Here is an 18,831-nt window from a genome sequence, read left to right as displayed (position 1 = left end):
TCTGCCTCTCCCATCTCCTCATTGGTTTATAGAAGCAGGTACCCACGTGCCATCTCCTCACTGGTTATACCCACGTGGGTGAGTGAAAGACGAAATGGGTCGATTGCGGTAATGCACGTAATTTATGAAAGTTGCCAATCGCAATATAAAGTCAAGAGAAGAAAAGGCCTGGAAGGAGGAGAGATGACTAGAAACGATTCGGTTGACCGCTTTTATGTGTGGATTAATTGTCGGAGTAGAGCACCTTGTGCATTTCAGGTAAAATAACAACTAAATGTTTATATCCCAGGACAAATTAGCTAGCAACAGCAAGCTAGCTAAATAGGACAAATTAGCTAGCAAGTGCAAGCTAGCTAGCTAAATTGCCATAAATGTTTAATGCTTTTCGACCTGTCCCCAAATTAATAGAATTGGTTCAGAGTTTGTTTTGATATTTTAACCTGCGTGTCGTGATCGCATTTGGTGTGGGGGGACAAAATACATTTTTGCACGATGGCGCACGAGCGCAGCCGGTTTGGGTTCCGTGTAACCCTAACCTTAAATTATGCATAACCCAAATGTTTGTTTTCATGAATTTTTACGTATAGACAATTTTGACTTTGCAGCTGGTCCATCAAGCGGAATGGCCTCCAGGGCAAGATTCATTACAATTAACTTCAACCTGCCGTTGAACTGGCTAACCCCAGTCTTTGTATGTATCTTGTATGTAGGATTCTGACGGGTGGGTAATAGTAAGTAAAGTCCCTCCTAAGGTAACCGAAAATAAAAACATTGTCAACTATAAAGTTATGATCGTCACTAACACTGTGGCCGAAGGACCGCTCGCCAGCACCAGTCGTGGCATAGTCGGCAAGGAGTTGAAAGCGTATGAGAGCTTCCGCACCGAACTCCCCTCCAAAACCGAGGAGATGAGAGAGAAGAACTATACCCTGGGCAAGTCCTACGACACCATGTCAGGCAAGATCGTCACAATGACAAAGCGGGCCAAAGATGGTGGGGAGGCAGTGGCGGCTGCTCCGGCAGCATTTGCCAGGGAGCTGAAGAGGGCAGCAGACGAATCCACCACCACAGTGAAGATCATCCCGGTGTCGACTGAGTATGAGATGCCGGTGTCTGTCCACATGGGTCTCCCGCCCCAGGAGGGAATCGGACCCCCCATGGTTACCATCAAGGAGGCCAGGACGCCCTCTCCATCCGAGCCCAGCGACGGTGCCCTGGGCGCCGCGCGGACCGTGGTGTCCATCCACTCCAGCCAGGACATCAGTGATGCCGCGAGAGTGTACAGCAAGAAGCAGCTGAGGGAGACTTTTCTCCTGGGAGACAGGAGCACCACCCCTGTTGCGCCTCACACACCTCTCTCGCCGCGCTCCCCCATGGCCAAGTCACCTATGGCAAAGTCTCGCATGACAATGCCAAAGCCTCCAATGGCGGATCTGCGTCTGAGCCCCGGCCCCGTGTCCTATCTATCCAGAACCCCATCGCCCTCCAAAGTGGTAGGATGATATGACACCCCTCCCCCCAAAATGCCTGAAGCCCCCCCCTCCCTCCCTACTGTAGCCCCCCAAAATGTTTTCAAGCTAATCCCGCCCCTGTCTGCCTGGTCTTCATATCTACTGCAACAAGCCAGGACCCGGCGCTGTTTTGCACTCGACTGAATGTTTATGGGATTCGCTTGGGAGTCTCTTTCTTTCTATCTTTTGCTCTTTTTAGTTGGACACAAATCCCTTAACCACGGTATTTGGTGTAATTTCTTTACTGCTTTCCTAAGCCAAACTTGCTGCCTCATGGGCACTGGCATTTGTTTACCCCTTTCATTTCAATGTAAATGAAATTTTGTTTCGTTTTAAGCTGGTTCCCCATGCTGCTAGCCACACCAAATTAATGCTTTACACTTTGGCTTATGGTACGGTACGGTATACTATGGTTTGTATGCCACTGACTGCTTCAGCCCTACCACATTTACTTTTGACTTCCCTTGGTATGCCCTCTATGAACTCTCGGCTGCTTGATCTGAGATTATGATATGGGTCCTATTCATAAGAGGAGACATCCCGACTCACAAGACATACTTGTCTGTCTCATCTATTGCCTTTGTGATTGACATTCTCAAGAGATGAAAGCCAAGTACTGAGCTGCCATAATGTCTCCCTAGTAAAGTTGAATTGCTGACGATGCTCCACTCTTTTGTAGAAGTGCTATAAATGTATAAAACCTCTAGTAAAGTGATTGACATGTCACAGGGTGGTGTTTCTATCAATTGCTCAGATTTGCGTAATATAACATACAAACATGGATTAAAAAACACATTTCATAAACACTGTCATTTTAGCAAATTCTGATCACTTTAAACCATTAAGAACACTTAAGAATCTAGAGTGATTTCAAAGTATTCTATCTTCTCAAACCCAATCTTCTAAAATGACCCTTCTTAGCGATCAATCTTCACCTCATTGCTCTTATGAATAATCCCCACAAACCCCTGTCCCCTGAGCTTGTGTCTGGGCATTGTGTCAAAGGCCTGTCTGTCTGTGTCTCTCCTCCTTTGTATGTACAGTATCTAACTGTGTGTGTGTGTTTGTCTCTTCTACTTCTGTGTGTGTGTGAACTCTCCCCATCTCTCTGTCTGCTCAGCCTAAGCCGACCTTTGAGGAGATGTCCCCGGAGCTCACCGCTCTCTTACAGTCGGCCCGATATCAGACCAGCACGCGGGGTTGGACTGCCTCGCCTGCCCATAGTCAGGCCCTGCTCAAGGTGGCCTCTTAATCCCTATGGACAATATACAACTTAACAAATGGGATAACAGCAGTTGTAATTTATTTGATTTGATTTCAACTTTACATATACAGGTTATTCACATTGAGATAACATCTCTTTTGTAAAAGACCTGTTCAGTATCTATACTGTTTGTCCCTGATGCGTTTGTCCTTGTTGGTGAAGAAATGTTGTCGCTCTAGCCACTATGCTGTCTGTCAGCCATTTCTGTCATCGCCACTTGCCTGTTCCCTGTCAGTCCGTCCGTCCTTCCTCCCGATCATTAAAACAGAGGACAGGTTGATGAGGACACATGACTTAGGACAGGTTGATGAGGACACATGGCTTAGGACAGGTTGATGAGGACACATGGCTTAGGACAGGTTGATGAGGACACATGACTTAGGACAGGTTGATGAGGACACATGGCTTAGGACAGCTTTATGAGGACACATTGTTAAGGACAGGTTTATGAGGACATGGTTTGTCTAGACAGAGGTACCACATGGTCCTATGACTTTATTGGGGAGGAATGTGAGAGCTTTATTCAGGCGCATATTTGATTTTTCAACCCTACTCCTCTTTTAGAACGTTTCGATACCTCAAAGTGGAGAACAAAGCAATCATGCAATGCAACCAATGTTAAAATGACAACATGCATTCAGAAGATCACGTCGGTACTAACATATAAAGTAACCCTTTCCTGCTGTATGGAAACACAATCATGCTATTCGTCTTTGTTTTAGCATTTGATTCCATACTAGGCCTACAGTAATTGAAGTGCCCACACAGGTTCGAGACTGACTGTGACGTCTTGTTTGTTTCCTTTGCTAGACAACAGAGAAGGTGGAGCGGAACGTGCTGCAGACAGAGGTGGTATCATCCCAGCAAACAGAAGAGGTTGAGGATCAGCCGAAAGAACAGCAGACAGAGGACCAGGAGCAGCCGGTGGAGAAACAGCCTGACGACCGGCCTGACGACGTGGAGAAACAAGCTGGTCAGCAGCCTGAGCAGGTAGAGACAGATGCATTGGGAGGGCTAAAGGATGATGGGCCTCAGTCCGTGCTTGGGTTTACAGGGACACGCATGCATGATGACTCAGACACGCCCAGTGAGGCGAGTGACACTAGCGGCGCCGCTAGCATAGCCTCCGCGGGGCCTGCCTTGACTGCCGCGGCCCAGGCCGCTGTGGACGAGGCTGTAGGGGCGGCGGTGAATCAGACAGAGACTGAGGAGGAAACTCCAACCGCAGGCACAGGTGGAGGCCTGGGGCTGGACAGTCCGTCAGAGGGAGAGGAGTCAGCAGGGTCAGTCTCAGAGGAGGAGGAGGAGAAAGCGAACAGCCTGGATTGGAGAGGGCGCTTTGTGTCCCCCTCTCCTACAGGAGCATCCTGGCAGAGTCTCAGTGGGGAGGTAGCTGCTGCTAGAGCTCACTCAGAGGTAACACCCCAAAGAGCCCCAACCTTTTCCCTAGTTGTCCCGTAAGTACCTCCTCAACTCTCCTTCCCAGTCGCCTGCATTAGCACTGGAAAAGCTAGCTGAAACTACCCTGGTCTCACATTCCTTTTTGCCCATGCTACTTAGAAAGTGCTCAATCTAGCCGAGGCTTACCCTCACAATCGCCTTTAATATCACTCGAGCCTCCCAAAATTATCCCAATATTGGCCTCCCATTTGCCTGTAATAAGCAGTATTACCACTGGATAAGCCACCCAACTCTCCCAGTCCTGCCCCTCCTCTTCACCAATAATAGCAGTCAGCCATTACAGCCTGTGGAGCTGTGTGTGTAGTGATGTGCAGGTGGGGAAAACAATGACCTTGTTTCCTGTTTCCTGTCCCTGTTTCTGCCCACTGGGGTTTCTATTGGAAATCAATACCCTGGCCAGGCAGGCTGTAAATACTGCAAGCTGCAGATACATGCTACTGTATGTATTACCCAGGAGCAGTATTGAAAACTGTAGTGGAAGATTGCACAGAGGGAGGTGTGTGTGTGCCTGTTAGTGTTTGTTCTTGGAGCGGAAATATAAACGTTCAATTAGAATATTTCGACCTGCACATGTACACACAGTTTCACAGCGGAAATGGTGCATATCCCTTCCTGGTAGTACTGCCTCATTTCCCCAATGTTCCCAAAGATTACCTTTGTGGCAATCATGAGTGGCAATAATTGAAATGTTTTATGGACACGCGTCTATGAGAAGCACAGTTTAAATAGATAGCAGTCTGTTGCTATCAATTAAGTTTTAAGTCCACAGCCAATTTCAATGATATGGACCGTTTCAGTGAACGCAACAGGAATGGTTTAGAAATACGTAAAATCCTGCCAGGTAGCCCAATTTGGCCTTCTCCAAAATGAATTAATAGGCTTCCACACATCCAAATAAAGCTTCAGATAAGACTTTCTCAGTGGTGAACACTGTTGAGTTCTGTCATGCATGACACAGACTGGCTGAAGTGAAAATCTCTTTGCCTTTGTTCTTTGGTCAGGGTCCAAAGGGACCAGGGTGATACACAACTCTTTCATCAGGAAAACAAATGTTGTTATTGTAAACATTTGACATTTTCTTACTTTCTTTGTAACACAAAATTCTCCCTTATTCTGTGCTTTGGGATTTTATGTTATCATTTATGTTGATTCATTTATTGACGTTTTTTTATATTTTATCAAAGAGAGCATGCATCTCATGATTGATCCACAATTATTCAGACTTTCCTTAAAGGAAAAATCCACCCAAAACCACTCATTCCTATAATTTACAGTGTTAAATAACACTAATATGTGAGAACAATATTTTATTTTGTCATTATAAAAAGGTTGGTAGCAACATGTGAAAATCGTTATGGAAATCTGTTGCAGCTTAAGTCGACTACAAAACCTACAATGCAATGCTCTCTCTTAGGGCTGGCTGTCTGGCTAGCTGCCAACGTAGCTACACACAATAATATCAAAGTCAATATCGGCATGTGAAGTAGCTAGTTAGCTGTAAAATCGCCGAAACAAACTGCACTATCAATTTAGGAGTTTACAATCTCACCATGTTCAACCTGCAGATCAGAGTGGAGTCTGACATTCACAACGGCCATGCAACGGCACCATGCAATGCACCCTGGACTGAAGAGGCAGGCAAATAGGAGAAATGTGCTAAACCCTCCGTTAAAATGCACATTTCTTGAGGTAGGAATATCAAAAATATGATCAATGGCTAATTCGAAAGAAGACAACCTCCTGCGTTTTGACATCGGCCAGTATTGAAATCTGACATGTATGACAGACGTTTTCACAATCTAAAAGTTGTATTCCGATTAACTTCCAGGTTAGTGAGAGTGACTTTATCGCAGTGCTATGTCATACCGGCAGAATTTCTGCCTGCATATACACATGAACTGTCCCAGGGAAGTGATAGAACATTGCTCAGAGATGCACAAAAACAATATCATATTCAAAATGGGTGAATCTTTTCTTTAAGCTTTTTTCCCCTTTTCTTCTCCTGCATTTTCTATGACCTTCCAATAAACTAATTGTTTGTGTATGTCCTGTAGACAGACGGTGAAATTGTAATTGTGTGTGGTCATGAACATGTTTGTGCGTAGATGTACGCTAGCGTATGACCATAAGGTATAAAGATCTAACTTTCTGCACCAGTCTCATTTTGTCTCTCTCCATTTCACCCTTCTTCCTCTCTCTCAGACATCTGTGCTGGAGTCTCCAGAGGTCCTGACCTTCAACAGGGCAGACGTGATGGAGGAGACAGAGATGCTGGTGACCCAGGAGGTACCTGTAATACACACGGAAATGAAAACCATCACATACCGGTCACTGGAGGTAAAGGTCCTCACAAAACGTCAGGGTTGTTCAGGCTCATGCTCTGTACTGGTTCTTGTCGTATACTCCAATGTGCATCTTTTCAACCTCATTCATTAGGGCACACAATATAAAAGTTTTAAAAGATTTGCAACAGAAAACAAAAAAGAGCCCAGGGAATTCCTCTGTTACAGTCCGTTTTCTTCCGTTTGGTGCCAAATGAACACAACCCTGTTCTTCAAATCAAATGTTATTGGTCACAAACACATAGTTAGCAGATGTTAATGCGAGTGTAGCGAAATGCTTGTGTTTCTAGTTCCTACAGTGCAGTAATATCTAACAAGTAATCTAACAATTCCCAAACAACTACCTAATACATACAAATTTAAAAGGGTTGAATGAGAATATGTACATATAAGTATATGGGCGATGGCCGAGCGGCATTGGCAAGGTGCAGTAGATGGTATAAAATACAGTATATACATGTGATATGAGTAATGTAAAATATGTAAACATTATTAAAGTGGCATTATTTTAAGTGGCATTGTTTAACCTCTTATATCTAGATGTTCCGCTAGCGGAACACCGCTCCAATATCCAATGATAGGTCGTGGTGCAAATTACAAATTCCTCGAAAATCCGAAAACTTCAATTTTTCAAACCATTTTAAAGACTCTCCTTTATCTAACCACACTGTCCGATTTCAAAAAGGCTTTACAACGAAAGCAAAACATTAGATTATGTCAGGAGAGTATCCAGCCAGAAATAATCAGACACCCATTTTTCAAGCTAGCATATAATGTCCCAAAAACCAAAACCACAGCTAAATGCAGCACTAACCTTTGATGATCTTCATCAGATGACACTCCTAGGACATTATGTTATACAATACATGCATGTTTTGTTCAATCAAGTTCATATTTGTATCAAAAAACAGCTTTTTACATTAGCATGTGACGTTCAGAACTAGCATTCCCACCGAACACTTCCGGTGAATTTACTAAATTACTCACGATAAACGTTCACAAAAAACATAACAATTATTTTAAGAATTATAGATACAGAACTCCTTTATGCAATCGCGGTGTCCGATTTTAAAATAGCTTTTCGGTGAAAGCACATTTTGCAATATTCTGAGTAGATAGCCCGGCCATCACAGGCTAGCTATTTTGACACCCACCACGTTTGGTACTCACCAAACTCAGATTTACTATAAGAAAAATTTGATTACCTTTGCTGTTCTTCGTCAGAATGCACTCCCAGGACTTCTACTTCAACAACAAATGTTGGTTTGGTTCCAAATAATCCATAGTTATATCCAAATAGCGGCATTTTGTTCGTGCGTTCAAGACACTATACGAAGGGTGGCGCGCCGGCGCATATCGTGACAAAAAAATTCAAAATATTCCATTACCGTACTTCGAAGCATGTCAAACGCTGTTTAAAATCAATTTTTATGCGATTTTTCTCGTAAAATAGCGATAATATTCCGACCGGGAGACGTCCTTTTCATTCAAAGACTGAAAATGTAAAATGGACTCTTCACGTGCACCCGTGCGCCCGTCTCATTGTTCTCAGATCGACCACTATCCAAATGCGCTACTGTTTTTCAGCCATGGACTGCAGAGTCATCATTCAACGTTCTGGCGCCTTCTGAGAGCCTATGGGAGCCTTAGAAAGTGTCACGTTACAGCAGAGATCCTCTGTTTTCAATAAAAAGGCTAAAGAAGGCCAAGAAATGGTCAGAGAGGGCACTTCCTGTTTGGAATCTTCTCAGGTTTTGGCCTGCCATATGAGTTCTGTTATACTCACAGACACCATTCAAACAGTTTTAGAAACTTTAGGGTGTTTTCTATCCAATTCAAACAATTATATGCATATTCTAGTTTCTGGGCAGGAGTAATAAACAGATTAAATCGGGTACGTTTTTTATCCGGCCATGAAAATAATGCCCCCTATCCATAAAAGGTTAAAGTGAGTAGTGATCCATTTAATAAAGTGGCCAGTGATGGCCTTGAGATAGTGGCTGTTTTTCAATCTCGTAGTAAGAGGAAGGGAAGCGCTACTAAGGTACACAATAGTACATTTTGGTAGACAGAAGGTGCTCTTTGGTAAAAGGGGTGAATTGGTCATCAAAAAGAAAGGAGGACCAAGGCACTCTTCATATAATTAATTAAAATGCCTTTATTTGTATGGCATGTTCAATAGAATTTTTTTTTGTTTTTAAAAAAATGTCAAATGTTGTTTCTATTGAACATGCCATACAAATAAAAGCATTTTAATTCATTATATGAAAAGTGCCTTGGTCCTCCTTTCTTTTTGATTACCTGGTTTTCAGTCTCTCAGTCCCAGCTTTGAAGCACTCAATGGAGAGGATGTATTGTATCTGTGTTGTGCCAGGGTGACGCTGACACTGATCCAGAGGCGGGGGTGTTGATGAGCGCCCAGACCATAACCTCAGAGACCACCAGCACCACCACAACCACACATATCACCAAGGTAGGTACTACCTGACCCGGCCTCAGTGGGGCGCCACTCTCATTCACCATCAGCATGAATGAATACAGGCATGAGTGAAGAGAGCAGGGATCATCAACTAAACGCAACATGCAATAATTGTAAAGATTTTACTGGGTTACAGTTCATATAAAGAAATCAGTCAATTGAACTACATTCATTAGGCCCTAATCTATGAATTTCACATGACTGGGAATACAGATATGCATCTGTTGGTCACAGATACATTTTTTTTAAAAAGGTAGGGGCGTGGATCAGAAAACCAGTCAGTATCTGGTGTGACCACCATTGCATCATGCAGCGTGACATCTCCTTCACATAGAGTTGATCAGACTGTTGATTGTGGCCTGTGGAATGTTGTCCCACTCCTCTTCAATGGCTGTGCGAAATTTCTGGATGTTGTCGGGAACTGTAACACGCTGTCGTACACGTCGATCCAGAGCATCCCAAACATGCTCAATGGGTGACATGTCTGATGAGTATGCAGGCCATGGAAGAACTGGGATATTTTCAGCTTCCAGGAATTGTGTACAGATCCTTGCGACATGGGGCTGTGCATTATCATGATGAAACAAGGTGATGGCAGTGGATGAATGGCACAACAATGGGCCTCAGGATCTTACCACGGTATCGCTGTGCATTCAAATTGCCATCAATAAAATGCAATTGTATTTTTTGTCCATAGCTTATGCCTGCCCATACCATAACCCCACCACCACCATGGGGCACTCCGCAAACCGCTCACCCACACAACGCCATACACGCTGTCTGCCATCTGCCTGATACAGTTGAAACCGGGATTCATCTGTGAAAAGCACACTTCTCCAGCATGCCAGTGGCCATCGAAGGTGAGCATTTGCCCACTGAAGTCGGTTACGACGTCAAACAGTCAGGTCAAGACCCTGGTGAGGATGACGAGCATGCAGATGAGCTTCCCTAAAACGGATTCTGAAAGTTTGTGCAGAAATTCTTTGGTTGTGCAAACCCTCAGTTTCATCAGCTGTCCAGGTGGCTGGTCTCAGACAACCCCACAGATGAAGTAGCCGGATATGGAGGTCCTGGGCTGGCATGGTTACACGTGGTCTGCAGTTGTGAGGGCGGTTGGACGTACTGCCAAATTCTCTAAAACGACATTGGAGGCGGCTTATAGTAAAGAAATGAACATTCAATTCTCTGGCAACAGCTCTGGTGGACATTCCTGCAGTCAGCATTCCAATTGCATCTCTGGCATTGTGTTGTGTGAGAGTGGCCATTTGAGTGGCCATTTATTGGCCCCAGCACAAGGTGCACCTTTGTAATGATCATACAGTTTAATCAGCTTCTTGATATGCCACACCTGTCAGGTGGATGGATTATCTTGTGAAAGGAGAAATGCTCACTAACAGGGATGTAAACAAATTTGTGCACAAAATTTGAGAGAAATAAGGTTTTTGTGCATATGGAACATTTCTGGGATCTTTTATTTCAGCTCATGAAACATAGGACCAACACTTTACATGTTGCGATTATATTTGTGTTCAGTATAGATTTTTTTTATTGAGTGGATGGTCAGGGGTCCGGAACATAATTACAAATATTTGTAGACTGCAAATTGACCGCAAGAAGCCCAAACAGATAATAGTTTCAAACCTTGCCTACATTTGTATACAATCACATACATGTATTATGCGTGGAAATACTTTGGAACAGATTTCCCAAATTAAAATCACTTGAAGCTGATTTGCTGGTGTTTTTACAGTTTTTTTTATGTCCAACAAAACAAAAAAACAAAATAATTGCTCAGTAAACTTGGGGGCCAGTTGGGGAAGCCTGGAATAGAGGATATGGATATTACTGGTCTGTTAGTGGTGTAGCTATAGAATTTAACCAAGGTGGTTCCTATGGCTCATTTGGTTTGAGCTTGGCGTTTGCTTCCCGCTTCCCACATGCTGTATACCAAATATATTGAAATATAGTTTGACTTAGTTGTTCCTTGACTGAAATGTCCCTTAAATTACATTTGATTTTTTACCAGACTGTGAAAGGAGGCATCTCGGAAACGAGGATCGAGAAGAGAATCGTCATCTCGGGGGATGCAGACATTGACCATGACGAGGTAGGAAGACACTCTTACACTGTGTGTCCTTTAGCATGCAAGTAGCCTTACAACTATTAAATAGGCAGAGCTATTTTAACAACACAGGTGGTACCTAGATACAATGCTGATAATATTGGGTTCCTTACTCAGCGGGCAATATCATTATAGCGTCTTTTATGACGTCATGGTCAGGCTGTATACTAGTTGTCTTTTTAGCAACCAGAAAAATACGTCTTTATCTGGTTGTAATCTGACTAGATAACAAATTGACATCTTTTCTTTCACGTGTTAATTTCGTCATGAACAATACGTCTTTACCTGGTTGCTACAGAAACCAGTTGGTTGCAATCTGGTTATATGGCTGCTTCTCAACCTGAATAACAGTTTACAACCAGAAAATGACGTCAATTTGAAATAATTTTCCATATTATGCCTGCTGGGTACTGTGTTGAGAGATGCTTTGCCTTTAAGTGACTTAAAGCTCTGTTGTTCAACAGCTGAGGTCCGTGACCGGGAGATGTACACACACAGTGACGAACGTGTACAAACACACAGTGACTGAGGTGTACACAAACAAATACTGTGACTAGTCCAACCCTTACACTTGTGATTCTGATCATACCCATTCCATCTTCCTCTCTGTTTCCCTCCATGGGGTGTTTGGCGTACTGTCTTTAGGCCCTGGCTCAGGCCATAAAAGAGGCCAAAGAGCAGCACCCTGACATGTCAGTGACCAAAGTAGTGGTCCACAAAGAGACTGAGATCACGCCTGAGGAGGGCGAAGAGTGACCGCAGGTAAGGGGACAACGTCGGTCGGTCAGTGACTGCTGGGGCTGGCTGACAGGACACTGACCTCCCTCCATTCCTTCCTCATCCCTCCTCTGGCTCCTTGGTTGTCTACAGTCACCGCCTTCTCGATAGGGCTGCTTGACACTCGGCTAGCTCGACTAACCTGAGGCGGCTTGACACTCGGCTAGCTCGACTAACCTGAGGCGGCTTGACACTCGGCTAGCTCGACTAACCTGAGGCGGCTTGACACTCGGCTAGCTCGACTAACCTGAGGCGGCTTGACACTCGGCTAGCTCGACTAACCTGAGGCGGCTTGACACTCGGCTAGCTCGACTAACCTGAGGCGGCTTGACACTCGGCTAGCTCGACTAACCTGAGGCGGCTTGACACTCGGCTAGCTCGACTAACCTGAGGCGGCTTGACACTCGGCTAGCCCGACTAACCTGAGGCGGCTTGACACGCGGCTAGCCCGACTAACCTGAGGCGGCTTGACACTCGGCTAGCTCGACTAACCTGAGGCGGCTTGACACTCGGCTAGCTCGACTAACCTGAGGCGGCTTGACACTCGGCTAGCTCGACTAACCTGAGGCGGCTTGACACTCGGCTAGCTCGACTAACCTGAGGCGGCTTGACATACAGCTAGCTCGACTAACCTGAGGCTGCTTTTAGCTTTTATGCTTTCAGCTTTCACTCCACATTCATCTGTGCCCTGCGCAGTATCATGATTCCTTCTGTGTGGATGGAGTCTCTATATACTGTATAGCCTTCCATGGCTGGCTTCTGTCGGTGAAATGCCTGCTCTAGAAATGTTTTTGGTGCTAATGTTTGCTTTTTCCTTTCAGCTTCTAATACCGTTATTGACAATAAGCAATTAAAACGTTGTGCGTTTGCTCATTGGTGTGTGCATTTTCTTTTTACTCTCTTTTGTCAAAATTTAGAGTTGGGGTTTGATTGATGTCTATAGTGCTGTCTGCTGGACGTCTCTGGTACTGTTTAGAGTGTACTGGAAATACCGACAGTACGGTTTTCAAATTGCCAGTTTGTCTCATTCCTATTAAATAAAGGGTTATTTCGAGATTGTATTGAGCAACATTATCTGATTTGGTCATTCTTTTCTGGTTATTGTTATGGCATGATGCTGAGGAAAGAGACACCGTTTTACATTTCTTATTATCAAGGTTTCTGTACACTGTAGCAGAGGCATGTTACTGAACGGAGCTTGTGCTTGCTTTGCAGGGGCTGTGTAGTCTTGTGTATTAACCCTTTTCATTTATTTTTGTCATGTCTTAGCATGCAGCCTGTATGATAATGTGTTTGTACGTGTCTCATAAGTGTTAGTTTAGATGGAAAAAGTTTTTTTCTGACGATAACAGACAAAGCATTTGACTGTCTTTCACAGGACCCCTCTCATGCTCTGCTTTTAATCTCCAGCCATAACAGCTTCTTCCCCTTACAGGAAAATCACATGCGAAATCATGTGAATATGTGTGTTTTTGGAACACTTCACATGCGATCACGTTTTCAAATGTGAAGTTTCATGTTGCTTTACATGTTGTCACATGTTATCACATTAACTTCACATTAAGATCACATGTGATAACATAAAAACATGCGTTTCTGGAACACTTCACGTGTGTTCACGTAAAATTCATGTGGTTTTTCCATAAGGGTTATCTTCAGCCATAGTAGCTACAGTAACAGAAAACATTTATTTCATTTCCATCCTTCTGAAAAAGATGTAAGAGAATATGTAATCTAAGCATGTGCTCTATAAGGATAACCTCTCTGTTTTTCAGGATTGAAGGATCACTGGGTTCACCGACGTTTCAGGGGCATTCTGTTAACGTTACTTCACGCTCTTCAGAGTATGAGATGCAAGCAGGACAGTGACGTTGCCAACAGACAACACACCACTGTAGAGGACACTACTACTACTACTACTACTCCGCCTGACTACTACTGGACTAACCTAACCCACACTCACCAACACTACTGGCAAACACAGACCTCCAAAGCTGGCCAGCCCTTCATTGGAACATGTATACTGCATGAAAAGGGATAATTTCTGCATTTTGTAAAGGAGAAAACAAATACATTGGAGGAAATATCAAAATATATACATGTTTTACTTGACCTGTGCACTCAGGCTCAAAGGGAGAAGAATGTATGTCATGAGAGTTTTGAGTTTTATTATAGTATACTCTGTTTTATTTATTATCGAACTACAATAATAATAGCTAGGCTGAACGTGTATGATGGCACAATATTTATCCATGCAATAGATGTGACATTCATCTTGCCATACGTCCCCATATTTAGCCCAATGCTGATTTTATTCCTTTTTACATACAGTATTGCCTGGAAAAAGGCAAAAATAATATGTATGGTACTGGTACGTACATTTGCTTAGTAGGCCATATACCCTCAAAGATGATGTTGTTGTTTTTACTTTCATTGTAAATATGTTCATTTGGTTTTCCTTCAATTACAAAGTAAAGATGCGTATAATGAGCCAAAATCTCGTAGAATTGTGTTAGAAGGGAATGTTAAACAGACTCCATTACTGTGACTTCCGAGTTGATCAAGAAAACCCTTATAATATGTCTTCACACGGTGGTCGGCGGATTGAACGTTCTTGTTGGGTTGTATCTGAAATGACACCCTATTACCTATATAGTGGGCTTTGGTCAAAAGCAGTGCACTATATAGAGAATAGAGTGCCATTTTAGACAGTCTTGCTCATTCTTAAATCATACCCAGAATGCACCTCTCATCCCTGCGTGGCACATCCAAGCCTTAAAACTGTGAAGAACGGACAGACAACCTCCAGTACAACCCTGCAATGTGCGTTTGATTTCTCCCAGGCCGATGTGTCAGCGGCCATTCAACACGGGGGCATCATGCTCATTGAACCTGAGGTGACATGCTCCCCTCAATGTAAACAACTGGGATGAGAATGCATCATTAGTAGTGTCTTATATAAAATAAAAACTAAGACATATGTTTGGTCATCGGTCCCCCCTCAGCGATATTAAGAGCATGATGCCTCTGATCCCACTCCTTCGACTCATCAGCTGCAAAATCATCCATGTTGAATGTCTCCCACAAGATAAATAAAATGATAAATCCATTGGGTTGGATCTTTGTCAATCACTGAAATGCTATCTCTGTTATGCTTTCATAAACTCATGGCAGGAACTCTACAGTGAAGCCATTTATAGTAAGATAATGACTTTTACAAGTTTAAGTGACACTAGACCATAAATTCCTCTTTCACTCGTCTCTTTTCTTATAAAGATTTGCTAATTATTGTAGGAAGGAACCCCGCTGAAAGGAAAGGTGTGACAAAATGAGTGGTCAAGTGACAGTCAAGTGTTACATGTGTAAATCACTTTGGTTCTGTGTGACAAACAAATAATAATAACCAAGCCAAATGACCATCAGCAAGACAGTTACTTTGAATGACTCATATGAGAAGCAGTATTTGGTAATATGTGATAATTCAGTTCCACAACAGCATTGTCTAAAGAGGAACCTAACCAGTCAGAAACCAGGGCCTGTATTCAGGCTTCCAGTCAGACTACTTTGTGATTGCGCTGCTCAAAGGATGCTGGACGGTTACAGCTGTTTGTCACAAATCCAATTAGGCTTTAGAACAGTAGTCTATGTGTTAGAACATATATCTATCTAGTGTACCTATCTTTTTATGTTAGTGCTCGTCTGAAGTTACTGAAATGGAATGGTTGAAATGGTTCTCAACCCAGTTAAGTAAGAGTTAATACACTCTTGTTCCTGCGGAAGTTATGCAATATAGAAATGTTTTGAATGTCTATCTGGCTCTGCAAAATAGTTTTTGGTGTATCAAAAAATCTATCCAGAACTCACAATGTATTTTCCGTTGCAGATTTAGCTTTTTATGGCATATTGGATTTGACTTTGCTCCAATTCAGATGCAACATGAAGTCAACTGTGAAGGCACAGCTGGTCTGGCATGATGAGGCAGATAGGGACATTGTTCCAATGGCTGGATAAGCATCGTGTTGGTTTTTGTAATTCCCCTATAGGCTTAAAGATAGTGTATTTGTTATGGTTTGTGTTCAGAGTACCCTGAGTGTACAAAACATTAAGAAACACCTTCCAAATATTGAGTTGTACCCCTTTTTGCCCTCAGAACAGCCTCAATTCGGGTGGCGCACAATTGGCCCAGTGCCACCCAGGTTAGGGGAGGGTTTGGCCAGGCCGGGATTTCCTTGTCCTATCGTGCTCTAGCTATACGTTGTGGCAGGCCGGGCGCCTGCTAGCTGACTTCGGTCGCCAGCTGGATGGTGTTTCCTCCAACACATTGGTGCGGCTGGCTTCCGGGTTGAGCGAGCAGTCTGTCAAGAAGCAGTGCGGCTTGGCAGGGTTGTTTCGGAGGACGCATGGCTCTCGACCTTTGACTCTCCCGAGTTTGTAGGGGAGTTGCAGCGATGGGACAAGACTGTAACTACTAATTGGATATCACGAAATTGGGGAGAAAAATGGGTAAAAGTATTTTTAAAGAACAGCCTCAATTCGTCGGGGCATAGACTACAAGGTGTCTAAAGTGGCCCAGGTTGACTCCAATGCCTCCCACAGTTGTGTCAAGTTGGCTGGATGTCCTTTGGGTGGTGGACCATTCTTGATACACACAGGAAACTGTTGAGTGTGAAAACCCCAGCAGCGTTGCAATTCTTGACACACTCAAACCGGTGTGTCTGGCACCTACTGCCATGCCCCACTCAAAGGCACTTACATATTTTGTCTGAATGACACACATGCATGTCTCAATTGTCTCCAGGCCTAAAAATCCTTTAACCTGTCTCCTCCCCTTCATCTACACTGATTAAAGTGGATTTAACAGGTGACATCAATAAGGGATCATAGCTTTCACCTGGATTCACCTGGTTTGTCTATGTCATGTTTTGTACACTCAGTGTATGTCAATGGTGCAATCCAATAGTTGAAGAGATGTGCATCACATTAAATACATGAAACAGATGCGAAACAGATGGCGCCGAAGAACATGGCTGACGTTTTACATTCTCTCAACCAATTGTGCAATTGTTATTTTTTTTGCGTAACTTAATTTAACTTATTGTGTACATAATGTTGCTGCTACTGTCTCTTATGACCGAAAAGAACTTCTGGAAATCAGAAAAGCGATTAATCACCACGGACTGAAGAAACTTTTTCCTTTAACGAGTCGACGAGAAGGATATCCTGCTTTCACCGGAACAGGCCCAGATCCACTTTTGCGTGAAGAAAAGATGCCGGAAAATGGGATGCAGATCAGGGATCATTCTGAGAATCCCGAGGCGAGTGAGTAAACTTCCAGTGCCTTCCATTCTCCTTGCTAACGTGCAATTGATAGAAAATAAAATTGAAGACCTACTATTAAGATTACCCTACCAACGGGACATTAAAAACTAACATCTTATGTTTCAACGAGACGTGGCTGAACGAAGAAACGGACAATATAGAGCTGCCGGAATTTTCCATGCACCGGCAGAACAGAGACGCTACCTCTGGTAAGACGAGGGGTGGGGGTGTATGTATTTTTGTCAATAACAGCTGGTGCGCAATGTCTAATATGAAAGAAGTCTCGAGGTATTGCTCGCCTGAGGTAGAGAACCTTATGATAAGCTGTCGACCACACTATCTACCAAGAGAGTTCTCTTCTGTATTATTTGTAGCCGTCTATCTACCACCACAAAGCGAAGCTGGCACTAAGACCGCTCTCAACCAACTCTAAGCCCATAAGCAAAGAAGAAAATGCTCTCCCAGAAGCGGCGCTCCTAGTGGCCGGGGGCTTTAATGCAGGCAAACTTAAATCAGTTTTACTACATTTTTACCAGCATGTCACATGTGCAACCAGGGGGGGAAAAAAAATCCTAGACCACCTTTACTCCACACACAGAGATGCATAAAAGCTCTCCCCCACCCTCCATTTGGCAAATCTGTTTTGCTGGCACAGATTGGAATATGTTCTGGGATTCATCCAATGGCATTGAGGAATACAACACCTCAGTCATCAGCTTCATGAATAAGGGCATCGATGACGTCATCCCCACAGTGACTGTACGTACATATCCCAACCAGAAGCCATGGATTACAGGTAACATCCGCATCGAGCTAAAGGCTAGAGCTGCCACTTTCAAGGAGCGGGAGACTAATCCGGACGCTTGTAAGAATTCCCGCTATCCCCTCAGACGAACCATCAAACAAGCAAAGTGTCAATACAGGATTAAGATTGAATCCTACTACACCGGCTCTGACGCTCGTCGGAAAACTATTATGGAAAACAAAGGGACGCGAGCCTATCAGACGAGCTAAATGCCTTTTATGCTAGCTTCGAGGCAAGCAACACTGAAGCATGCACGAGAGCACCAGCTGTTCTGGATGACTGTGTGATAATGCTCTCGGTAGCCGATGTGAACAAAACCTTTAAACAGGGCAACATTCAAAGCCGCTGGGCCAGACGGATTACCAGGACGTGTACTCAAACCATGCGCGGACCAACTGTCAAGTGTCTTCACTGACATTTTCAACCTCTCCCTGACCGAGTCTGTAATACCTACATGTTCCAAGCAGACCACCCTAGTCCCTGTGCCCAAGGAAGCGAAGATAACCTGCCTAAATGATTACCGCCCCGTGGCACTCACGTCGGTAGCCATAAAGTGCTTTGAAAGGCCGGTCATGGCTCACATCAACAGTATCCTCCCGGACACCCTAGACCCACTCCAATTCGCATACTGCCCCAACAGATCCACAGATGACACAATCTCAATTGCACTCCACACCGCCCTTTCTCACCTGTACAAAAAGGAACACCTATGTGAGAATGCTGTTCATCGACTACAGCTCAGCGTTCAACA

At 43.9% G+C, this 18,831-nt stretch overlaps 1 protein-coding gene across 25 annotated transcripts in view; it reads left to right on the top strand.

Annotated features, from left to right (window-relative positions):
• The window catches only part of epb41l3a (erythrocyte membrane protein band 4.1-like 3a), an 83,105-nt gene extending 68,040 nt beyond the window's left edge, over positions 1-15,065 (top strand). For 18 of the 25 annotated variants that reach the window (XM_014181257.2, XM_014181245.2, XM_014181255.2 and 15 more), the window contains 8 exons: positions 711-1,493; positions 2,632-2,751; positions 3,586-3,765; positions 6,439-6,573; positions 8,953-9,051; positions 11,084-11,164; positions 11,825-11,941; positions 13,732-15,065. In XM_014181257.2, coding sequence (XP_014036732.2) covers positions 711-1,493; positions 2,632-2,751; positions 3,586-3,765; positions 6,439-6,573; positions 8,953-9,051; positions 11,084-11,164; positions 11,825-11,935 — 1,509 coding nt within the window. In that variant the 3' untranslated portion in view covers positions 11,936-11,941; positions 13,732-15,065. The remainder of the gene's footprint in view (positions 1-710; positions 1,494-2,631; positions 2,752-3,585; positions 3,766-6,438; positions 6,574-8,952; positions 9,052-11,083; positions 11,165-11,824; positions 11,942-13,731) is intronic. The other 7 variants (XM_045710950.1, XM_045710949.1, XM_045710947.1 and 4 more) reach the window with 4 other exon arrangements.
• The last annotated feature ends 3,766 nt before the right edge of the window (positions 15,066-18,831 follow it).

Source organism: Salmo salar, chromosome ssa29 (genome assembly GCF_905237065.1).
Source record: "Salmo salar chromosome ssa29, Ssal_v3.1, whole genome shotgun sequence".
In the NCBI taxonomy this organism is placed as follows: domain Eukaryota; kingdom Metazoa; phylum Chordata; class Actinopteri; order Salmoniformes; family Salmonidae; genus Salmo; species Salmo salar.
Note: the sequence above shows the minus strand (reverse complement) of the source record. Positions and strands in the feature narration are given on the sequence as shown.